The 24,473-nt window shown below is 62.6% G+C and overlaps 1 protein-coding gene across 15 annotated transcripts in view; it reads right to left on the bottom strand.

The window, feature by feature from the left end:
• BEGAIN (brain enriched guanylate kinase associated) overlaps positions 1-24,473 on the bottom strand; it is a 45,735-nt gene that overhangs the window by 12,200 nt on the left and 9,062 nt on the right. For 3 of the 15 annotated variants that reach the window (XM_082737651.1, XM_082737659.1, XM_082737661.1), the window contains exons 2-3: positions 15,648-15,676; positions 277-366 (exon numbers count right to left, since the gene is read on the bottom strand). In XM_082737651.1, coding sequence (XP_082593777.1) covers positions 277-366; positions 15,648-15,676 — 119 coding nt within the window. Of the gene's footprint in view, positions 1-276; positions 367-2,957; positions 3,388-15,647; positions 15,677-16,137; positions 16,315-16,498; positions 16,530-16,708; positions 16,809-17,232; positions 17,404-24,473 lie in introns of those variants that run through there. The other 12 variants (XM_082737663.1, XM_082737664.1, XM_082737656.1 and 9 more) reach the window with 9 other exon arrangements.

Raw genomic sequence — 24,473 nt, 5'->3', positions numbered from 1 at the left:
AGCACCTCTCACCCCGCTTTCCCCCGGGAGCCCTCCCTGGACACTCGGGGGAGGCTTGAGCCCCAGGACAGAGTGCTCGGCCGGGGCCAGGGGTGCGGGTTGTGGGGGCCTTGTGGGCCTCGCGTCGGAGACGGACGGCACAGGAAGGTGCGGTGGGGATGAGCTCGCTCGTGGCCCTTCCCCATCTGTCTCGGGCGAGCTGACGCAGACACGGGAGGGATGTCTGGGGGCAGACGCAGAGACACCAAGGAACCGGGGAGACAGCAGGCATGTTACCTGTCCCAGAGCGAGGGCGAGGACCTGGCCAGTCGGCCCTGCAGGACACGGGGCTGCCCGACGCACGAGGGCACCCAGGGGCTTCGCAGCCTGTGGGCGAAGAGGACAGAGCTGCTCAGAGAGGGGGTGGGGGCCGCCCGGGCCCACCATGGGCACGGAGAGAGGGAGGCGTGGAACCCGCCCCCCACCGGGCAGCAGAACTCCTCAGTGAGGTGTCAAAGCGCAGGTGCCAGAACCCAAGTGGGGGGCCCAGCCGTGGCACTGCCCTGCCGTGGCTGCCTGGGCCCAGCGGGGGCACTGCGTCCCACCACCGGCAGGCCTACCTCGTGGTCTCAGCTTCGGAGAAGAGTCAAGGGGCAGGGTCCCACCTGGCAGGACCCTTCGGGTGGAGAGCCCAGGAGACAAGGAGCGTGGAGGGACAGCCTGACACCAGGCCCCACCTGTGCTGGGAGGCGGTGATGGGCTCACGCAGGGGAGGGGTGTCCTGGGGGGCCGAGGGCCTGGCAGAAGTTAGGGGTCAAGGGCAGAGCCCACTACACCCTCCCTGAGACCCCTGCTCACCCAGCTCTGTGGCCTGTGTGGGCTGGGCAGCGGGCGGGCTGCAGGGGAGCCGGATCGGTCAGACGGATGTAGGAGGGGGCCCAGGTCTGCCCTGCCCTGCTTTGGTGCCACCATGCAGGGTCACCAGGACACTGATCGGCACCCCAACCAAGTCCACTGCGGAGTGCTCCCCCCCACCACAGTCCCCCGCAGTCTCTCCAGGGATGCTCTGGGGGCCTAGCCGGCCCGGAGCCGGAGCAGAGATCCCATGAGAGGCTGCAGCCCCGGAAATCAGGCTTCCGAAAACCGCGGAGAGACACGGGTGTGGAGAGAGCACTATTATCCCATCTCAAAAGACCCGTATACGACACCTGCCAAGAGTAAAGCAGGGGACAAGTGTGAGCGTTGTCCTGGGTGCTGGGGGGAGGGGTTCTAAGTAATTTGAAAATCCTCTTCCGTACTTCCCTAGATTTGTCACATTTCCTATAGTGATGAGAAATCAGAAAAAAAATTTACTTACTAAGGATCAAATTTTGCACTCCCCCTCCGAAAAAAAAGACTTGACAGGTCAAGGGGGAAGTGGGGAAGCTCTAAGCCCTGGGCTGTGTCCCGCTCACTGGTCGCCACTTCCGGAAGCCCCCCAGGCCCCCACCTGTAAGATGGGCTGCCCTTGACCCTGGTCTCTTGAGCTGGGGCCCCAGCACTCTGTGGAGGAGGGGCCGTGGGCAGGGCCCTGGCTGGGTCTCCGGGTGGACAGGACTTTGAAATTCTAGCCCCAGTGTCCACCCTTGGCCAATGACCCCAATACTGCTGAGTGAACAGAGCAGGCGCAGAACAGGCCTGTGCCCGTGGGAACATCCGGAAGCTGCCAGTCTGTCCTGGGGGCTTTGACCACAGCCCAGTCTGTGGGAGTCCCCCTCCCGGCCCTTAGCCAATCCTGCCTCCAAAGGGCTTCCTCGCAGGGGGGCTCCTGGCCCATGAGTTTTCAGAAGAGTAGTGGGAGGCTGGGGTCTGTGGGGAAACTGAGGCCCAGGGAAGAGGCAGGGCTTGCCTGGAGGCCCAGCGAGTAGGGGGCACGGCTGTGACTTCACCCAGACACTGCTTCTGGTCACACACGGCATTTTTTTTTTTTTTTTGCTGACAACCCACTCTTATTCTGACACAAAGGCTCATTCCCAGCCTGAGGCTGGGAGTGCCCCCCCCACCATCCTAGAGATGAGAAAATGGGAGCCCAGAGAGGCTAAGCAACTCTTCCATGATCACACAGCCAGCCTGGGGTGAGGAGGAGAGGAGACCCAGGTCTGCTGACCTCTCCTGAGGCTGCTGCCCACTCCCAGGGCGTCTGTGCCAGAGGACAGGAGCAGGGAGGGAGAAGCTGCCCTGCCCACAGCCCGCCTGAGTGTCGCAGCGGAGAGGCAGCAGACGAGGGAATTAACTGCCTCCCCCTGGGCTCTCCTGGCCATGCCTGCTGCCACCAGGGCCAGTGGCTGCCCCAGTGGGGGCTGGCATGGCAGAGCCACGGCCCCGGGGAGGACCAGTCACAGTGTCCCCCCTCACTGGGCACGCAAGGCTCCTTCCCACCCATGCTGGCTGAAGGGCCTGGTGACCACTGGATGGACAGATGGACAGAGGCTGGCCCAGGCTGCAGAAGCCAGCCTGCCTTGCATTCCTGGGGCCTCAGTGACCCCGGGCTCCCCTCACGGAACACGGGTGTCCTCAGGTGGGGCACAGTGGCTACCTGACCGTATGGGCCTCCAGACGGTCCTGGGAAGCACCTTGGACCCTAGCAGGGCAGCTGGGAGGGGCAGGAGGTCTGCCTGCGCAGGGAGCTCATAGGGAGATCAGCCTGGCCAGCTCAGAGGGCTGTGGGTCCGAGGGGATGGGACGGAGAAAGGGACAGAGGGAGGGCTGGGCGCTTCTCCTACCGCATCTCCCCATCATACAGGTGGCTGCGGCCAGTGTGGCTGCCCCTGACTAGTCCAGGGTGGAGGGAGAGGGGGAAGGGGCTTACAGCCACACCTAGCCACACCTGAGCGCCCGCCCCCACACTCCAGGCCCCCTTCCTCCTCTCCCTGCAGGAAAGGCCCCCCGGCCCTCTCCATTCCTGCTGATCCCACAAATGTGGCCACACCCACACCCACCATCAAGGCAGTGGTCCTTGCTTCTCTCAGTCCCCAGAGCCTCTTTTTTCTTGGGAGGCTCTGTTCAAATGTTACCTCTTCTGGGAAGCCTTCCTTGGTTCCTGCTCTCTGAAAGTTCCCTCTTTCCTCCTCTGTCCCCATCAGACTGTGACTACCTCCCAATGCCCTTCACTCGGGCCTCCTGGGGCCCGGGCCTGGGCCGCTTGCCCTCTCTGTTCCCCTTGATGTCTATGGCACCAGGTGCCATGCTGGGCATGGGGAGGAAGGGCGTGTGACTTCCGGGAGCCCTGGGGTGTGGGGAGAGTGACTTCGGGGAGAAAATCCTCCCCTGCTCTGTGGGGTTGACAAGGTTACCGGATCAGGTGCACCGGGAGGGCCAAAGTCTTTCTGGGGATGAGGCGCGCAGTGGGCGGAGGCCAACGGAAGGCGCAAGGCACGTTGGCTGAAGGAGCCTCAGGGCCCCAATGTCCCGGCGGCGCCCCCCAACCCCCCCTCCCAGGACAGCCTGTCTTCCGGCTCGCGGAGCTCGGGCCCCACCCAGCAGTCACGCTCCAGCAGCCCTAAACTGCTTGTCACTGCTCATGTGCTGCAGGCAGCTTCTCATCTTGGTGACTTTGTCCCCATGTCCCCTCTGCCCGGATTGCACGCACTCCCTCCTGCTCCAGGTTAACTCCTCCACACCCAGGGTCCCCCAACACGCGGGCTGGGGCAGCCGCCCCCAGGGCAGGGATCGGCCGCTGCTCACAGGTCTCGAGCACAGGGACCCCCACAGCCCCCCATGCCCCCTGCATCCCGATCTGCCCCCCCGCAGCCAGATGGCACGCCAGGAAATGCAGCCACACACCAGGGGCCACCTCTGGTCAAAATCCCCCCATCCTGCGCCCAACCCAAGCAAAAACCCCGGGGCTCAGCGGGGCTCTCCCCTCCCCGTGCCGCCCCCTCGCTCAGCCTGGCGGGAGCCCCTTCCTTCCCACCACAGGGGCGGCCAGGGACATGCGCCCCAGCTTTTTTCCGGGCCTGCCCCTCCTCTCCCTCAAGCCCCAGGCCCCTGGCACAGCCTGCCCTCCCCACTCTGTCTCAGTCCAGAGGGGCAGCACCTGCTCACCGGCCTGCCCGGGGGACTCGCTCTCCTTATTTGCCAGCTGTCCCTAGCGCCCAGCGCAGCCCGAAGGATGTCCCTCTGGAACCGGGGTTCCCAGGAGGAGCCAGAGACAATCCCATCAGGACCTTGGTGTCCCTTCTCCCGCCTCCGAGCTCTGCAGTGTGTCCCAGCCTCTGCCCGTGTTCGGCGATCCCCACTTTCCTGCCGGCCCCCAAAGAGTCTTTTCTCTGTTCCTCGGGGGAGCCCACCCTGGCTGGATCTCTCCTGAGGGGCAGGTGGGCGTGTACGGCCAACCAACATCTCCAGAACCTTCCGAGGGCCCACCTGCCCCAGGCACGTGTGTAAAGCTGCTTGTCTAGTCTCAGACTGCCCCAACAGGGAGGTGTGCACTGCACCCATTTTATAGATGGGGAAACTGAGGTTCATGGTAATCAAGGAGTGAGGTCCCTCTGAGGTCACATGGATTCAATGCCAGGTCAACTGCTCTTCCCCTGACATTGAGATGATAGGTTTTAATGCAAACTGCTGTGCTCCATGATTTTCTTCCAACCACCTCCCAGGCACACGTGCTCACGGGGCGCCACCGTCCCTCCTGTGAGGGCCTGCGAGCGCTGCCTTTGGTCAGCCTGATGGAGGCGGGGCCTGGAGCCCAAGATGGGAGGTGACCCAAGCACTATCCGGGGCAGACGTGTGGGCGTGGAGCCCCACAGGGCACGCCATCCAGCTTCCTGTTGGGTCCTGGAGCTTCTCCCCAGAGGGAAGGAGTTCGGGGCCCCAGCAGCACGGCTCTGGGCCTCAGATATGCCCACCCAGAGCCCCCCAACAGCCCTCAGCTGCCCTCTGTAGCAAGGGCACCAGCAGTGCCAGAGGCATGGAGATGGGGACCCCACACCAGGCTGTCACCGCCATCACTGAGCTGCTGGCAAAGGTCCTGGGGAAGGTCACGTGCATGTGCGTGGCACGTGTGTGTGCCCATGCATGTGCCCCAGGACAGGGGACTGTCCCGGGGCTGACCTAGGGGCCCACAGCCAGGAAGGGTCACCAGCTCAAGCTAGAGGATGTAGGAGCTCCTTGAACTCCACACCTGCCCAGGTCCTACTCGCTCCTGGCCCGCTAAGGTCACCCAGCAGGAGCGTCATCCCTGCCCTCCCCACGGCCCCCCGTGACATGGCTGTTCCACTGCCCCCTCTCGCTTCAGCCCTCCTCACCTTATCAGGTCCCCCTCTCTCTGCCAAGGCAGAACCACGTGCCAGGAGCTAGGGTCCCTGTGACCTAATGAGCCCTTGGAGGCTGGACAGACCCAGGAGGTGCCCAGGGTTGGGACATGGCAGGGTGACCTGGGCACATGGACAGAGTGGCTGCAAGTTACCCCGAGCCTTTGCACATGCTGCCCCTCCTGCTCAGCACACCCCTTCCCAGCTGGTTGGTTCTTGGGTTCACCTCGTCCAGGAAGCCCTTCCAGACCTCCCGCTGGGTCACATGCCCTCTTCACTATCCTGGTCCCGGTCTTACAATGCAGGGGGTGCTGTCTGGGTACAGGGGCTGTGTCTGTGCCTCCTCCTCAGGGTCCCAGAGCCTGGTGCCGGACCAGGCACATGGCAGAGGCTGGCGGCCAGGCACTGGAGGAGCCCACGGCCTCTGGGCAGCCCTGATTTCAGCTGAGCTCCCAGCAGCCCTTTCAGGAAAGGCCCATCAGGAGAAGGCTGAGGACTCTGGGCCCTAAAGAGGCGGCCATCAGTGGCAGACAACGTGGGTTCCCAGCATGTGGCTGGCACGCGGCAACGCAAACTCTTGCTGCAATGATGACCAGGGGTGGGGGTGACGCGGCAGAGGCTGGCGCTCCACGAGCGGGGGGCACCCACGCCAGCCCCCACGCCCGCGGGGATGCTCCGCTGGCCTTCCCCAGCGCTGGCTGCCTGCAGCGATCCCACTTCCGACACCCTGCTCTCTTCCCAGCTCGCGCTGAGGACGCCCCTCCCTCCAGCACCCGGTCCCCGTGCACCCGGCTCCTCATCCGCTCCCTGCCTCTCCCTTCATCGTGGGAGCACTGGGACCAAACCCCAGCCTGGTGAAGGCCGCCTCTCCACGGACAGCAGGAAACCACACAGCTGCCTGTTGGGACTGGCTTCGTGCTCATCTGACGGAATGACCTGGAATCGTCTCCCGTTCCCAGCTCGTCCCCTCTCCCACCCGCCTGGAAAGCGACTTCACACCTTCTGCTCCCTGCTCAGCCTCCCCGTCCCTCCGCCCCTCTGAGGAAGCGAAGCCGCCCCGAGGGAACTCACACAGATGCCCCCGGCCAGGTGTAGCCAGCTACCCACATCTGCCCCGACACCCGGCACCGCCCGCGGGCGTGGCTGGCAGCCCTCGACCCCCTCTGGGTGCGGCTCAGTGACTCCCCCCTTGCTCCCCAGCCACCAGCGTCTCTCTTTCTTCCAGAACATTCTCCCACATCAAAAACCGCCTTCTCTTGACCCTCTAGGGACTGCCCCTTTCCCTCACTGCTCTGTGGGGATGCTGCCTGTCCTCATTCTCAGCCTGCTGGGACCAACGGAGCCCACGGTGGCAGGGCTGAGCCTTCCCCGTCCTGAGAGCACCGCCTTCTCCTTCTTGAAGGTCCGAGAACATCCTGGCGGGGGGCCAGGGTGCATCCCAGATCCCTGGCCTGGGGGGAAGGGCCAACTCAGTGCTGGCAGGGGAGACACGGGCCAAAGGCGCTGAGTGCAGGCCAAGTGTCTGGTCCTTTCCCTTGGGGCACCAGGCTGTGGCTTGGGGCTCTCCCTCCTGTGCCTGAGCCAGGAAGGGGAGCCCAAGGAGGCTGCCTCTGGGGGAGGGCAAGCCACAGAGCCCTCAGGAAGCCCCCCCAGAACCCCTGGCTTTGTAAGGGCTCCTTGGGCACCTCTTGCCCAACCCCCTCTTTCCTAACACCCAGCTGGGCACTGTGCGTCCGCTCTTTCTTGAGTCTCCTCCTCTGGACTGGGGGGCCTGGAAGGCGCAACCATGCACACTTGGCCCCGGCCCCCTCCCCTGCCCCGAGGCCAGACCTGCTCTCCACCCAGAGTCGGGGTGCCCACGGGGAGACGGATGGATGGAATGACCATGGGGTTGGCCCACAGGTGATGAGGGGCTCCCAAATTAACCTCCCAGCACCTGAAATTCTGCCCTCGAGCCCCCCGGCTGAGAAGGCACCACCATTCAATACTTTGGTGATGGGGTTCATGGCTGCCCACCAAGGGTCCCACAACGGCTTCACTCATTTGCCTCTCCACCGGCCGGCGCGCCACTGCAGACAGACATGGGCACGTGGTAACTGGAGCATTGGGGGCCTGTTTTTTGGAATCTGGGGATCACGAAGGTCATCAGAGCTGTGGGAGGCTTAGTGGTGACCCCAACACCGCAGGGCCCCAACCCTGCGCTCCCTCCATGCCCTGCCACTCTGGGCTCCTGGCTGGCCCCGCCCTCCTCTCCTCTCCTCAGCTACCCCTCCCCCTCCCCACACACCTCTCCAGGGCAAGAGACACTCCCCAGGAGGCCAAACCCCATCTGGAGGAAAAGGGGAGCTATGATGGTGGGTTTTCACCACCAGGACGGAAAGAGCCGCCTTTCTGGGCCTCAGATTCAAAACCCACTTGTGGGCACTTGTGACCACCATGACCTCCTCCAGGAAACGGCTCCCTGAGAGTACCCTCATTCAGTTACTCAGTCCCCTAGCGAGACCTACTGTGTGCTACTGGTGTGTCGAGACCTACTGTGTGCCACGGGCGAGTCAAGACCTACTGTGCGCCACTGGCATGTCGAGACCTACTGTGTGCCACTGGTGTGTCCTCACTGAATCCTCACCTCCCTGGGTTGGGGGTGCTGTCCATCGGCAGACAGAGGAGTCATGGCCAGGGGCAAGGACATCTTTCAAGGGCACTGGGCTAGTACAGGCTACTCTCCCAGGATGGCCTCCCCACCCCAGGGCGGCCCCTGCAGACGTCACCACGGTCTCCCAGCCCTGGTCCCCACCCTCTCCTGCCAGGACACTGGACCCCAGCAGAGCACCCTCACGCTGCTGGCCATGAGGGATGTGGGACGAGGGGCTGAGGACCCCAGGAGACCCGGTCCCACGTCCTGCCACCTTCATCCAAGAGCCATCTTGTCTTCCCCACATCAGATCAGCAACTCCGTCAAGACGGTGTCTTCACTGTTGCCCTGGGGTTGGCTCCCTGACTGGCTCACCAGCCCCAGCACCAGCGGGTGGGGGCAGGCAGTTAACAGGCAGACCATTAACCCCGTGCCAAGATTCATGGTAACAATGAAATCTTGGAAACAACCTTCTAATGTAGGTGCTCTTATGATGCCCACTCTATGGAGGCAGAAACTGAGAATCAGAGAGGTGCATACATTTGTCCAAGGCCCCATAGCCAGTAAGTGACAGAGCCGGGATTCAAACCCAGGTGAGTCTACCTTCTTAATCACATGCTTTATCAGGGAGGCTTTCCAGAGTGGGGACTCAGAGGTGCTGTGAGGGTAGGCGACTTGGAAGGGCAGGGCAGAAGAAGAAAGAATAGTCAGTGTGGAGGGTCTCTTTGTAGTGCCTGGAAACCCAAAGGGGGAAGTCAAAGCAAGGTAGTCATTCACACCATAGTAAGAATTAGCACATAAATCTTCCTCCACTAGGGTCAGGTTTAGAAGTGGGGCAGACAGCCTTGGGGCCCCCACTTAGGGAGGGACTGGGCCTGCCCGGTGGGAGGAGAAGATAAGAGGCAGAGAGTAGGCAGTCTGAAGGGAAGGAACAAGAAAACCCAAAGGCAATCCTGGAGGCGTCAGATGGGTCTCAGCAGGTGGCTGGTCCCCAGAAAAGCTCTTCTTGACTTGGCAGCCAGTCCTTCAACCCTCAGTGAGCACCTACTGCGTGCTCACCCTGCCCAGAGAATGCGGATGGCCTCCAGGACAGGGGGCCTACCCAGAGCAAGTATGCAGCAGGGGTACCCCAAACCCATGGGTAAGACAGCAGCCCACGTGTCCCCGACTTGCTCTCCCCATCGCAGGTGACAATGGCTCTATCCTTTGCTCTGGCCCAACACCCAGGAGTTGTCCTGGATGCCCCGCCTTCCCTCACACCCATCAGGAGACCCTGTCCGCTCTCCTCCCGAATACACCAGAACTCTCGCCCACCTCCATCCATGATCACTGCCCGGTGGAGGGCAGGGGGGCGGCGGTGTCCAAGCTGCCATCATGACTCTCCTGGTCCCTGCCCTGCCCCCATCCTGACCTCCCGGCTGTGCCCCCTCGCGCCACACAGAGCCGATCCCACCATAGCTCTGCTTGCCAGCCCTCAGCCATCCCCACTCAGCCGGAGCCTCCACCGGTCCCCCTCACCTCCCTGGCCTCCTTATCACCCTGCTCAGCTACTCGGGGCTGTCCCCATTTCTCGCAGGACATCCCCTTCCTCTGTACCTTGCCCCTGCTGTTTTCTCTGCCTGGAGCTCTCCCCCGCCCCACGACTGTGGTGGCCCGTCCCCTGCTCAGGCCTGCACCCAGCTATCGCCTCCCTGTGTGTGGCGGGCCTCCCAGGCTGGGCTGCCTCAACCCCAACGCACTCACTGCCCTTCTGTTCTGGGGACATTTTTGGTCTCCACAGCACTGGTCACCGTGATATTTATTTCAAAAAGTTTTCTGTCTCCCCTAATGAGAGGAAGTTTTTGGTCACTGCCATATCCTCCATGCCTATGACAGCCTGTAGCAAACCGTAGGTGCTCAATAAATACTTGTCAAGCCTGCGATCGATGAGCCAATTACATCAACAGTGACAACGCAGAGGGCCAAGGCACTGGAGACTCGCAGATGGGAAAAGAGGTCCCTGTGGAGGGAGGCAGGGCGGGCCACCTCTGAGCGACCAGTGAGGGGAGCAGCCGTGCACTGAAAGCGGCCCGGATGCCACGCAAGAGTTTGGGTCTTCTGGGGGGGCCAGCAGGGATCTGGAGCTGTCAGAGGTGTGTCCTCAATTCTGGGCTTCAGGGCGGGTGCTGCTGTGGCCTGGAGGAGGGGGACATTGGAAGGGAGGGTGGGAAGCCTGCTTGTCTGAGGGGACCGGGTGTCACAGGCATCCCCAGGGGGCTGGGCTGCACCATGTGGTCCAGACACAGAGAGGCCTCTTCCAACCGGGCACCGTCCTGATGCTTGAGGACGCTGTGGCCTTCCTGGCCCCAGAGATCCAGACGAGTCCTTTTCTGGCCTCAGTTTCCCCCGAGCCCTCCAGCTCTGTGATCCTTCACAACAATCCTCCGCCTCCCGAAGGTCAGAGCTCAGCCCCCACGTGAGGAAGCTGCCCCACCTTTAAGACCCGCCTCCAGGTGCCCGGCTCCCACCTGCCCCAGGCTCCTGCCCTGTCCAGAAGGCCCCCGTCCCTGCTCTTTGTCTCAGTAGGGCCCCCACCTCCTGTTGAGGCCAAATCCCTCCACCAGAGGCTCTCGCAGCTCCGAGGGCCTCCCAGGGGACGATATAAAAACATAATAATAAACAATACTCCTCTCTGAGGGCCCAAGGAGTCGGGTAGGGGGCCCAAGCGAGGGAGAGGCTCCCTCTCGAGCACTGTGAAGAGTGAGGAGCGGCTGTCCGGCTCCTCCTTCTGCACTGTTTTGCCACAGTGTGGCCTCATCCAGAAGCATTTACTGAACACCTACTATGTGCCAGTTCTAAACACTGGAGGTCAGCAGTGGACTGGTGTTCTGGACAGGGGAGTGGGGAGACAGGTAATAAGATAAAAAAAAAATAAAGCAAATCACTAGTCAGCTGGAGATCGGGGTGGCAGGGAAAATCGAGGCAGAGAGGGGGCAGGGAGGGGGTTGAGATTATGAATGGAATGAGCAGTCAGGAAACCAGATGTCCCCCTGACATCTGAAAATCATGTGGAAGGAGGGAAGGCAGGACTCATATGGATATCCGGAGAAGAACATTCCAGGTTGAAAGGAAGAGCTTGGGCAAAGGCCCTGGGGCAGGAGCCTGTCCAATGTGCTTGAGGAATGGCAAGGAGGCCAGGCGGCTAGAGGGGAGAGTCATGGCAGAGGAGCTCAGTGGGACTGGACGTTTCCGCCATGCCGTGTCGTCTGTGTCTATGTCCAGGACACCAGGTTGGTGTTTCCCCACAACGCCCCCAGCACGGAGAGTGGCCGTTGGCAGGGGCACCACCACAGCAAACATCAGTCATCACAGTACGTCAAAGAGCAGCGACGCGAACATTGGGGTGTCCCTGGGCAAAAAGCTTTACTCCGAAAGGACAAGTGGAAAACGTTCAACCGAATTAAAAAGTTAAGAACTTTGTTCATCACAGGACCGTTTCAAGGGAGGGAAGCTAGTGGCCGCTGGGAGGTGAGTGGCACAAGGACCTGGCCCAAGAAGCCCCACAAGCTGGTCAGAGAGCCTGGTGGGAAAACACGCACAGAACTTACAGAAGGGGAACCCCCAGTGAGCACCAATCCAGGGGAGTGCAGTTAGCGTCCCCCCATCCCAAGAAACAGCACCGTGTCCCCCCCACCTCGCCCCCAAAGGTGATGCCAAGATGCCAAGTGCTGGGAGGTCATGGACTTCCCAACGGCCCTGGGCTGCACTAGGAGCGTGGCCCACCCCTTCTTCCTGACCCTACAGCTCTGCCCTGGGGTGGGGCGGACCCTGAACCATGCAGACATGGGCCCCCAGAGCACCTGGGCAGGACCATCCTACAGCTCGGTCCCCAGGGGTCCAGGCAGGAAGCCAACCCCACTGCTCCAGCAGAGAAGAAAGGGACAGCACTCACACCAGCTGCGGGCCACCCCGCCCCGCCGCCAGCACGCAAACACACTGTTCTGGCGAGAAAAGGCCAGCCTTTGGCGCACAGGCTGCAAGACTCCGTGGACAGGAGGTTCTAGACCAGGCAAGAAAAGGGGCTCTGTCCGTTAGAGAGTCAGAGACGCTCTCAGGTGGCAGAAGGATGCAGAAAACAAAGAATGGATTGTCACAAAGGCCAGCCACCTGCCCCCCCCCAGGCCTCTGGGGAGCTGGAGGGAGCCGGGACAGGGGAGGGGTGTTGGGTGCCCCTAGAGGGCCAGCGGTATTCATCTTCTTGACCGGGGCGCCTGCCGTTCTAAACTTGATCTCTAGACGGCATAGATATCTATTCCCTTTTCTGTATGCTGGTCACAGTTCACAACTTTGAAAAATCCTGGTTGGGGGAGAGGGAGGGGGGGCCGCATAGCGGGAAGAGTTCTGGTTTCCGGGGCACCTGCTCCGTCCCTGCGGCGGCTGACCCACTTTCCTACATCACAGAGGGGACGGGGCCGGCCCAAAGGCCTGCGGCAGACAAAGTGGCCACGGCAGGAGCACAGGAGCGAAGGCAGAGGGGACCCTGTGCAGGGGAGAGTGGAGGAGAGGACTGGTTTGAGGATTGACCTCCCTACCCTGCAAACAGACAGCGGCCCCGGCCTCGCCAACAGCCACAAATACAAGTGTCGCAGGCAGAGGCAGGAGGGCTGAGGGAGCAAGGCAAGGGGACACGGGACCCCAGGTCAGAGGTGGCCAGACCTGGGGGAGCATGACCGTGGGTGAGCCCCTGCTGGGCACGGGGGATGGAAGACTTGAGGGGGCAGACCTCTGCTACAAGGGGCTCCCCTTCAGGGCACACGCCAGAGGGGGCTCCCCACCCCCTCCCCTGCTTCCCCTGGAATGCATCCCTGTGTCCTAGGGCCTCCTATGCACTTTGTGCCTCTTGGGAGTTCTCTCATCCTCTTTGCTAACTCCTATTTATTCTTCAAGCCTTGGCTCAAATACCCCTGCTTCCAGGAAGCCCTCCCTGATATCCCAAGCCACTGTCCCTGGCCTGGGATCCCTGGGAAGATCTGTTGTTGATGGGCCTGTGTCCCCACCTGCTCTGGAGGATTGGCCTGGGTCTTATGCGGTCTCAGTGCCCAATGCAGGACTCAGTACGCAGAAAGGGAATGATTCCACTCAAGGGTGAGGGACAAGAGAGTCCCCAAAGCAACAGAGAATAGGTGACAGGGAGAAAAAAGTTTACCCTGTAGACAAGAAGGCAGGTGGAAAGGCGTTCTGGGCAGGGGAACAGCACAGGCCGAGGCAGAAAGGCTTGGCAGCTTATTTGGGACAGGGAAGGGGGGCTTCAGTATGGGGTGGGGGGTGAGCAGAGGGAGTCCGCGGAGGGGCTGGGGCAGGGGAAACCTACGAAGGGAGCCCTGGGTTCCTTTTGTCCACTCATCACCTTTCCTGCACCCTTCCTCCAGCTAGACTTGGCTCCAGGCTCCACAGTGGGGGTGGGATGTTGTAGGCTGGGGGGAGGGGAGGACCTGCCGGGAGCTCAGTTCAGATCCCCAGGCCCAGCCTGCAAAGTGCAGAATTGCACTCTGGGAGTAGGAGGTGGGGTCCAGGACACCCCAAGACCCCTTCATTTTGACCACAAACGCACCTTCTCCAGCTTAGGGAACCCACCGAAGTATGGTTCAGACGCCCCACAGTGATCCCCCACCTGGGCCCCTGCTATGGGCCAGGTCTCAGGTGAGGCACCTCGTTCTCCCAAGAGCCCTGCGGGGCACGGGATGATTAGGACATGCGCTTCACAGATGAGAAAACTGAGGCCAGAGACTGGCTCTGTGGGTGCCCAAGCCCCATGACCTTCCCCTACCTCGTTTGAGGCCTCTTGGTCCTGGACCCCTGCCCCACCCCCCACCAACAGCACTAAATGCAGAATGGAACCCTGCAGGGGCAGTCCCTGCACTGGCTGGTAAGGAAGGGTCTGGAAAGGCCCTTAAGGCAGCTCTGAGGACACTCATGGGGGTGGAAGGAGAGGAGGTCAGGACCCCCCCTGTTCTGGGATGCTGTGCTGTGTCCTGATCCCCACCCCCAGGTGGGGTCCCCACCCCCACCAGCTCCAAAATCCTGCCTCAGGTGAAAGCCCAAGTGGCCCAGAACAGCCCAGAAGCCCAGGCTACTGCCACTCGCCTTTGGGACTCGGCCCAGGGAAGCCCTCAGCCCCTGATGCCCTTAGCATCTTAGGGAGTGTGTCTACCCAGATGGCTCCCTTCCCCCCTCACTCACCTGCCCACCTGCATGCTCTCTGTCCCCACGGCCCAGAACACAGGGGTGGGTGGACATGGAGAGCAAGAGAAAGACACAGAGAACCACAGAAGGGATACCCCTCCTCCAAGCTGGTCTTGGGGTGCCCCATGAATGCTACCTTTCAAGTCCCAGCTGAGTTAAGCAGTGTCCCCTCTTCCTAGGGACCCATCCCAGGTCGGGAGACGGGTGAGATGACAGCCAAGGTCCAGAGAGGACCCTGGCCTGAGGTCAGAGGCCTAAGCTCATCATCTCTTTGGGCCTCACCTGCCCCACCTGGACCTTGGCCGTGCTCAGGTGGGCCAGACTGAGCATCAGAGTTTGGGTCTGAGCTCCAATTGACCTAAGAGACCAGGCTCCCTCCTCCTAGCCAGGGACAAGTATGTCCTTGCCCAGTGGTACCAAAAGAGTCCTGCACTCCAGCTCAGTGGCCAGGAGATGGCCCTGCTCTGAACAGCCCGACTCTGGCTTCTGTGAGCCCACCTGCCCCAGGCTCTCACCTGGACATTCCCAACTCACCCACAGCACTTAGGGTCAGCTGGGTCTCTTTCCCTGAGACCCTGGGGCATGTTCTGGAACAAGCCTGGGCTCTGCTAGGTCCCAGACCCGCAGGGGATATGCGTCCTGGCTACCAAGCAGCTTTCCCCTTGGATGCTGATTCTGGCCTTGGGAGGAGGGGCAGCTGGAGGGGGGGGGGGCGTCAAGAGACCCTCCAGACTTTGGGGGATGGTGCCAAAACCTAGCAGTCAGAGCTGGGCCTGCTGCCCACACAACACCTCGGCTCAGACTCCGGAAGGAAAACACAGGAGGGGTGTTCCCAAAGTGGGGGTCAGGGTGGCCAAGGGAAGTCGATGAGGAAGTCGTGAATATTCACATCGGCTGATCCCCGGCCGGGTGAGAAGGGAGCCCGGGGCAGCCCACGATGGCTCAAAGTTTAGCACCCCGAGGGAGGCCTCAGGGGACACTCCCGGACTCGCGGGATTCCCCCAAAATGGCTCCAAGACGCGCCTGCCACGGCTGGCCAGCCGCGAGGACTCCATCCCCCACCCCCGCCCCCACGAGGCGGAAACTTAAAAGCTCAGAACCAGGCAACTGTCAGCTGGGAGTGGGGGGGAGGGGACCCCAAGCCGGCGCGGGGACCCGGCGCGAAGAGCGGGCGCAGAAGCCCGGAGGGTCCCGGGGAGGGGACAGCCGAGAGTCCCGGGCGGCGCACTGGGGCGGGGGTGGGGGGGGCCGTGCAGGCCGTCGCGGTGCACCCCCTCCCCCCGCCGCGGCCGCCCCGGGCCCGGGCCGAGGAGCCCCCGCGCGCGCGGGGCTCCCCATTGTCTCGCAGCGCGCACACACGCACCCCACGGCTGTACACCGGCCCGCGCCAGCCCCGCCGAAGCGGCCCGGGCCCCGTGGCTGCGCCCGGGCGGCGCCCTCCGCACCCCCCCCCCACTCCCAAGCGCCCCCACTGCGACCCGACCTCGCGAGCCGCGCGGCCCGGGAGACGCTGCACTCACCTGAGTTTCTCCATGTCTGCGGCAGAGGCCTGCGAGAAACCAAACGAGAGGGTCAGCAGGCAGGAGGCGTGCGCTCCGCGGCCGCGCCGGGCGGAGCCGGGCACAGCGGGCACGGGCGGGTGCGGCGGCAGGGCGCCCCGCGCGGCTGGGTCAGCGGCAAGCCCGGCCCGCGCGCCCCCAACCCCTGCCCTCTCCGCCCCCGACCCGGGCCGCGGTCCCCGGGACTCAGGGGTGCGCCGGGCCGCGGCCGAGTAACAGGTGAGCCCGCCGGGGCCGCCGAGCTCCCCGGCACCGAGTTACGCCCCCCGGGGGGAAGAGGGGGCCGGCCCGGGGACTCGGGATGGCACGGCCCGGGGCGATCCCGGTCTCGCCCGAAGAAGGGGGACCCGGGCCGGCCCCGTTAACTCTCCGGCGGCCGCGGCCCCCGCCGCTCCCCGCACACCGCCCTCCCCGCCCGCCCCCCCCCGGCCCGCCCGTTAACCCTTCCAACCCCGCGCTCCCTCCCGGAGGAAGCCGAGCCCGGAATCGCAGAATCTCCTAGTCTGAGAATGTTCGAATCCGGGAATTGGGAACCATACGGGATTGCAGAACCCGACACTCAACACGATCCGAGGGTGATGGCATTTGGGACCTCGGACTGCTCAGTCAGAGACCCCGCTGCCCTCAGATTCTGGGGTTCTGGGCCTGGCTCGCCCCTCCCGGGCCCGAGGGATTAACCCTTGCGCGCCCGGCTCGCCGGCGGGGCTCCCTGCCGGGCTTGCGCAGACCCGCCCGCGCGCGGCTAGGAGACCCTCCCTGCCCAGCCCCGCACAGCCGGGCAGCCCCTCCGCGCGCCGGGCGGGGAGACCCACCCGCTGCGGTTAACCCTGCGGGCGCCGGCGACCGATGGGGACCGCAAGCGGCCCGGGCGGGATCGCACTTCCTGCGCGGAGCGGGGGGCGCGGGGCGGGCTCTCCATCGCCCGGGAGAGGCCGCTCCCGGGAGCTTTCCCCCCGTCTTTCCGTGCCACGACTGGCACTAAGGGGGGACAGGGGTCTGAGCCCAGGGACCACGCGACACACCTGGGAAGACTGATGACTGCCCATCCCGGCCCCTCGCTCCGGGCGCCGCCGCCGCGTCCGCCGGGAGCGCGCTCCGCTCCGGTCCGGGCCCCACGCCGCCTCCCCCACCGCCCCGCCGGGCGAGGGCGCAGCCCGGCCAACAGCGCCGAGCTAGGAGGCCCGGCCCGGGGGCCTCCGCCGGGCTCGGCCGCCAACTCCCCGGGTGCTCGGGCAGGCCCTCCCGGGACTCCGCTGGCCTGTACCCTCACCTGCGAGCCGGGGTTGGGGGCAGGGGGAGGCGGACGAAGCGCTCTGCTGCCCTTCAGCACCAGCGGGCAGTGGAGGGGCTGGGTAGGGGAGGGGGCGGATTTTAGAAGAAAGGATCCGCCGGGGGCCCGGATTGGTCGCCAGACACGACACTGACTCTAAAAGTTGTCGGAGACCCCGAGCCCAGACCCCTCTAAAAACCCTTCTCCCCTAAAGACGGAGAATTGGCCGCCGAGCCAGTGCCTCCCCCGAAAGCCCCCGCATCCGTCCCAGCCCACCTTTCCCAGGTCCCCATCTCCGGGCTCCGCACATTAGATCCCAGCATACAGCAGGCGCTCAATAAGCACGGACAGGGCATGCCTAGATCCTACACCACTGTGGCGTGTCTTTTCCTGCCTGTCCTCTCTGGCTGTGAGTTACAGGCAGAAGCTCTGTCCCTTCACTGGGGCACCCCCAGCACCCAGCAGGCCTGGCCTCCACAGGGCCCGCGCCGGGTGGGAGGAGCCGTGCTTCCTCGGGGTCAGCCCCAGCCAGGTTCATACCCAACCCCAAAAGCCCAAGTGTTCCTCCATCCCACGGCGCTTTCGTGCACAGGCATTAGCTCTGGGCTAAGTGCTTGCGGTGGGAGCGGACAGCCAATGAGGTGAGCCGTGCCCTCTGGGGGCTAATGGTTGAGAAAGGAAACCCCCACTCGGTCCTGGGAGTTCCCCCTCCGCGGAGGGGCAAGGATAAATACTGGCACTACCTCCCCGACACCCCCCGCCCCCAAAATGGTGGCTCCTCTGGTCAGCTCAGCGGAGAAGCCATCATTCCCATTTCACGGATAAGGAAAGCAAAGGCCAAAGCCCAACCCAGCCCAGCAGGGCCTGGAACCCAGCCCTCAGAGAGAGAGGCCTTCCCCACCCCCCCAGCCGCAAAGGCTAGGGGCACCCCTCCTATGTCTTTGGTTGTCTCAATCACTCACAGTGAATGACCTGCCAGGGAGTTTGTCTAAAATTAATAAGAATGTATTAAAATTTAATTTAAAAAATCTAGCATTAATTATTTATAGTGAATGTTTCAGCTTCTCTAAAAGGTCTGTCTGGGAGTTTCATCCCCAAGAAGACATCTCTGGGGAGGCTGCTGAGTTGTCCTGGTCGTGGGGGAGGGAGCAGGCCAGGAAGGCTTGTGGGGAAGGAGAGGGGGTCTAGCCCTGGCACCCTGGAGCCCCTCCCTTCATGCTGCTACCCCAGACCCTGAAGCCTGGCTCTGACCCCTCCACGAAGACTCAGATTCTCCCCAGACCCAGTGCCTGTGCCCTCATCCTTAAAAGATCGCCTCCTCCAGGCAGCCCTCTATGGAGACCCAGTGGAGTTGTTTGGTTTAGGTCTCCATACCAGACGCGTACCCCCCTGGGGCAGGGCCTTTCTGGGCCCTGGCCCAGGGCTAGCCTAGGGCCTCACCCAGGGTTTGGGAGCCTGGACGCAGCTCTGGATGCCCATGTGATAAGCAGTCACAGCTGTACGTGGCTGGGGAGCAGTGAGGCCAGCCCTGTGTGGAGGTGTTATGCCTTTGGCAATGGTCTTAGTGTTGGGGCCAGACCTCCAGGTTCAAGTTGACTCTGCAATTCAGAAGCACAAGATTTGGGAATATTCCTGAAATGCCCCTTTTACGGATGAGAAAAACAAGACCAGAGCCTGAAATGGGCTTATTCCAAGTCACCTAAAGTAAGCCAAGGCCTGCCTGGTGGGCTGGGTAGAGGGGAATGGGGCAGCGCCCGGGTCTTGGGCCAGAGGGGGCCGAGGATGGCTATGAACATGAGGGTCCTGTGGGATGTCCAGGGTCCTCAGTGTGAAATGATGGGGCAGGACATACCCTCTGGCCCCTCTAGGGACCTACAGGCGAGTGGGATCCCAGCACTCTTCTCCCGGGACTCCCATACCCATGGCCCCACGCCTCCTCCTGTGGCACACTGTGACCTTGATCCCTCCTGGTGGTCCAGCTCAGTAGCCACCTTATTTCCCCAAAACATCCCATGAGCCCTCCTGGCCTCAGCCCACCTGCTCTCTGTCCTGGCCCCAGAAGGCCGTCCTCCTAGTGCACCTAGGCACGTGAGTGGCTCACAGGAGGCGCTCCCAAGAGGCAATGGAGGGAGGCCAATCTACCTAACCGTCTGACCTCACCTCCAACCTGCCCCTTACTTGGCACACAACGGCCACACTGGACTCCTTGCTGGTCCCAAGCTCACCCAGCTGGCTCCTGCCTCAGGGCTTTTGCACGTCTTCCCTGCACCTGGAATGATCTCGAGTGGCTAGTGCCTTCTGTCTCTGACGACTCATCTGGAGTAGCTCCTTGCCCACCAAAAGACTTCTCATCTCACCAGTGTCCTCCTTGGTCATTTGCCTCCCACTCTGCCCCTGCCCTTCGAACGATACTTCTATCCCCAGCACCTGGCACAGAGGGCCTCCAGTGGCAAGCGGTGACACCAGAACCGCAGCAGTTGCCCCTTCCCCCTCCTCCCTCCCCCAGATGCACCTGCTCTGCGCCCTGAGTGCCTTCCTGGCCTCCTGGCTCCTATCATTCACTCACCACCCTGTGACCCTCCCCAAGCTAGGTGGCGCCTGAGCCCAAGGGCGCATGTGCACGGAGTCCTGCCTGGGGAGCCCCTCTGAGGCTGTGGGTCCTCCCGCTCCACACTCCCCCCACCCCCGCCAGCCGGTGTGTCACTCTTCCACTGGACCATCTGGCTGGGTTGCATTGCTGCCCATTCCACTCCAAATCCTTCTGTTTCCAAACTACAGAGAGAGGGAACGGGAGTCTCTGTCTGGGGACGGGCCTGCTTGGTGCTGAGAGCCAGGCCTGGGACACAGGGAGCCTGGGTTCTGGTCCCAGCTTGGCCTCTGTCTCACCATGTGACCCTGGGCCAGTCCCTGTCCTCCCTTGGGGCCGGGGGCTGGCCTCTCAGACTCTGACCCTAGTGCTCCACTGCCGAGGTCTCCATAAATCCACTCAGGTCTCTGGCTTCCTCAGTTTCCCCGTTATCGTGCTCCCCGACTTCCAACTCCAGGGGAGGAAACAAGCTGAACAATGTGGAGGGGGCGTGGGGGGTTCGAATCCCAGGTGTGGCTACCACAGAGGTCACCCACCTCCCACTGATGAAGACTCCTATGCAGCTGTGTGACCTCTGGCAAGTCTCTCAACCTCTCTGAGCTCAATCCCACATCTAGGGAGCATGGAAAACTTTCAAAGGACATTGCAAGTGACAAGATAGCCATGCGTAAGGGACTATCTTGGGGATAGGGCTCCTCTGGAGAGGCGGCCTTTTCAATTTCACGATCTGGGGTGGACAGCCTTCTGCGATGCCTTCTTGCCCTCATTCAACAAACACGGACCATGTGCCCTGTTCTAGGGGACTCAGCAGAGAACGGGCTCCGTGCCCCAACGGTTTGGATATTCTCACTAGAATGCGGATTACATGGGAGGTCAGCACAGCGCCCCCGCAGCCCCAGTGTCTGCTGGGGAGGAGGGAAGCCTGGGGCTGGCTGGAACTGTCCAAAGGGAGGTCAAGAGGAAGGGAGAGCCATGACTCAGGAGAGCAGCAGGCTCTGGGCGGGGTGGGGGGGCGCTGGTGAGTCTGGGAGCATCTGGTCACCCATGGGGAGCAAAGGTGTGTGTCACGGGCTACGATCAGGACTTGGGCTTTTGTCCTGGGTGGGTAGGGATCCCCACAGGGCCAAACAGAGGACTGTCCCTGGCGTCGCTGTGTGTGGGACGCACTGAAGGGTAAGTGTGGGGCCCCAGAGGTCCAGTCAGCGGCAAGCCAGGCCTGCGGGGCGAGGGTGCAGGTGGGACAGGTGCTCCCGGCTGGAAGGCTGACAGACGCCCCAGTGGGGACATGGCCAAGGGGGCAGGGGCACACACAGGTCCAGGAAATGTGAATCTGGGAGTGGCTGGGGTAGACGCAGCACTAAAAGTCACAGGACTGGAGGAGATACCACGGGAGTGAGTGTGGGGTGTAGAGATGCTGCTTGGAGGTCAGGGTGCAGGGAGAGGTGGAGCCTGAGAAGGACACGGAGACGCAGCAGAGGAGCGGAGGAGGAGAGCGGGGTTTTCCGGGAGAGGAGGGGACACCGGCGTTCACAGACCGTGTCCTGGCTAAGAAGCTGGCTTCGTGTCCCTCAGCGTCCCCCACCGGGCTGGCCTGTGCTGGCCACATAGCAGGTCGCCCGCCCATACCCTCGTCCCAGGACCAAGGTGAGCTGTGTGTGTTCCCGGCCCTCCTCGATGGAAGGGAGAGGTGAGTGCTTGTCCCAGGTACCCCCAGTAAGTTAGGGAGCTGAACTGGGGTCCTGGCTTGGCACGGGTGCCTCCAGATGGGACTGGGAGTGTCCTTCTTCCTGGGATTCCAGAGGCCCTGGCCGCCGCCTGAGCTGAGCTGAGCTGCGCCCCGTCTGGCTCCCCACCCCGCCTGCCTCTCCCTGGGCTCCATGGTAGCCTCAGGCAGGGCCTCGGGTTTCCATCCCAGCCGAGCGGCTGCAAGCTGGCCTCCGGAGCTAAATCTGGCTTGCCAGCATGTTGTATTTGGCCTGCAAGAGGTTTTAAAAATTTTTTAAAAAACATTTGAGCCAACATTTAAAAATTGGGAGAGTTTACATTTTAAATTCCATATTTTTGGCTTCTACTGAAAATTTGCAAGATCTGGCAACTCCGGCCCACATTCCCACGTGGCAACAGTTGGGGAGCTGAGAAGCAGCTGCCCCCCCCCCAGAGGCACCTCGGGGGGCTCCCACTAGAGAGAGGCACTGTCCACACCTAACTTACCCGCCAGCTTAGCTAGACAGGGCGGGGTGGGGGGAACTGAGCCCTGGAGGGCGGAGGGACTTGTCGGGGTCACTCAGTGGGAAAGCCCGTGGGACAGGGTCTGGGAACCTCCAGGCTTGGCATCAGAGGTCTTGTCACCCACTCTACCTGGGTAGAGCCCCCAGCCTGCCTCTCCGTCCAGGACCCTGGCTCTGGGCCTCCTGCTCTCTTCTCCTGACCTCAGGAGTTGGCTGGCTTCAGTCCTCCATGCTGTCACTCAGGCCTGGGGACCATGAGAGCTGGAGGTCTCAGAGGCCTGTCTTTTTTGGGGCTTCGTGTTTGCTAGACAATGAAGGGGAGAACCAGGGTCACCCGTGCCACTCAGCCAGATGGGACAGAGTCCGGCCTAAAATTCAGGTCCTTCCCCTGGTGTATAGCTGCCCACCTCCCTCCATTCAGGTGGGAATGGTGAAACTCCAGGCATTATCCTCAAAAAAAAAGGGCTTTCAGGTTAAGGACTGGAGGCCAGGGGTCTGCCCCACCCCCCAGCCTGGGAATAGTTCTGGGGACACAGGCCTGTCCAGGCCGGGAGGGCAGGAGACACACAGCAAAGTGACCACCAGCATGACCTTCTATCACCGTGCCAGAGACTGAACTCCTACTGTGTGCCGGGCACTTTCACCCACGACCTCTAACCCTCCTGCCCCCACGCACCCTGGAGGATGGAGGGCTCTGCTGTTCTCTGAGCTGCTCCTGGTCTGTGAAACAGGCCTGCTCCTGGTAGCTCTCTGACCCTCCTATCTGAGCACCTGATGTGCGGCTGGGACAGAGGGGACTCGGAGCAGGGGTTCCCCATGCTGTACGGAATCTTCCAGAGGCCTGGGTGCCATGCCCCCCCCCCCCCGCCCGGGCCCAGTATCCCCAGAGCGAGGGCTGCCCTATGTGCAGGGCTGAGTGGCAGGGAGGCGGGGTTCCCCATTGCCAGGCCACCCGTTGGGTGCGTTTCCTGTGACAAGGCAAAAGAAGGTTCATGACCACTCCTGCTTGCTCTTCCTGGCCAGGGAAACCGAAGCCCAGAGTGGGTGGTGACCTGTCGTGATGACCAGCCGGCAGGGGTCCCTGAGCTGAGTCTGGCTCAAGCTGAGAGCTCGCGGGCTGGGCTCAGGGGAGCGGGCCTGGCAGCCATCAGGGAAGGCTGCCTACTGGCCATGCTGCTCCCTGCTCACCCTGGAGAATGAGGCAGGGGCCTGGGGGCCAGGGAGGGGGCAGCGGCAGGGGACTCTGAGGAGCAGAGGGGCAGAGGGAGGGGTTGAGACTGCCTGGGTCTGGCCCTGGCTGCTCTGCCATGACCTGAGTCTCGGTTGCATCCTCTGGACCTTGGGAGCATAATGATGGCACCAGCCTCCTGGGGGTGCACTGTGCCTGGGATCAAGCGTTAGAAGAACACCCAGAATTTTGTTTTTAAAAGAAGCTGTCCTGGTAGGGAAGCCATCCTCAAGAGTCCTGGTTGTAAGTTCCGCCAACCTGGTCCTCTGGCCCCACCTAGGTCCTGCGCCCAGAGAAGTCTGGAAGGGGCTCTGTCCTCGCCTGGCCCCAGGGGACACAGATCGTTGGGGAGACTGAGGTCAGCACCAGGGTGGTGTGCATGCACGTGGGGCTCTGCTCGGCACAATGAGATCTCCGGGACAGCTAAGTGGGGTCCACATCTTTCTGCCCATCGGGGAGGCCAGGGCGTCTGGGTGCGCAGGGTGGGTGGGGCACAGGTGTCGAGAAAGACACCTGCTTTGAGATTTGAAGACCTCGGTCCCAGCCCAGACCCCCGCCATGTGACCTGGGGCACGCAGCAGCCCCTTAGAAGCTCAGTTTCCAATTCTATAAAATGGGGGAATTCGTGAAGGACATGGATCTATCTATCTGCCCTATAGGACAGGGACATACCACCTCACATGGAGGGGTCTCAAATGCAAAAATTCAAAGCAACAATCAGATGAAATCCTGTGATAAAATACGGAGGCAAAAATTCATGTGCGCTGGGGTCACAACGATCCGCCTGCCCCAAGCCAGAAATGTCACCGTACAGATTCATTCTTTTGGTTCTTAAGGTCTTGCCCATCCCAGAGAGGTTAAAGGGGGTGTGATGAGGGACCCCGGAGGTGGTCAGCCAGGACTGATGGAGAAAGGACACAGGGAAGGAGGAGGGAGGGGACCCCAGCAGCCTCTGCTGAGCTGCCCGAAGGGGGATGGGCTGAGGCCAAGACTCACCCGGTTTGGAGGCTTTCGGGGGGAGGCCGCTGGGCCCCCATATTTGCCGCCGGCTATTCGAGAACCGCTAGTCTCCACGGCCCGGCCTGGCCCGGCTCTGCCAGCAACCTCAGCTGGGGACAGCGGAGGGTTCAAGGCCAGGGTCTTCTCTGGGCCCGCAGCTCCTGTGAGGGGTTCCTGGGCAGGGCCTGGGTCTTGCTTCCCCACAGAGGGCTCCGGGCTACGGCCTCTGGGCCCCCGGAAGGCCTCCAGTGTCCCAGGATCCAGCACTCGCACAGTGACCTCATCTAGGAACCTGGAGAAGGGCAGCCTGGCCTCTCTTCGGCGGCACAGCCGGGCAAGGGGGCCTCTGGCAGTCCTGCTGCCTGCGCTCAGGGGCTCTGGGGTGGACCGCAGGCCGGCTGACGCCTGTGTCTCCTCCTGGCCTGGTCCCACCGCCCAGCTGGGGCAATGTGTCTGGTCCTCAGGGTTCTGGCCT

The sequence above is a fragment of the Mustela nivalis genome, assembly GCF_964662115.1.
Source record: "Mustela nivalis genome assembly, chromosome: 6".
Taxonomy (NCBI): domain Eukaryota; kingdom Metazoa; phylum Chordata; class Mammalia; order Carnivora; family Mustelidae; genus Mustela; species Mustela nivalis.
The sequence above is the reverse complement of the archived record's forward strand: the minus strand, read 5'-3'. Positions and strand labels throughout refer to the sequence as shown.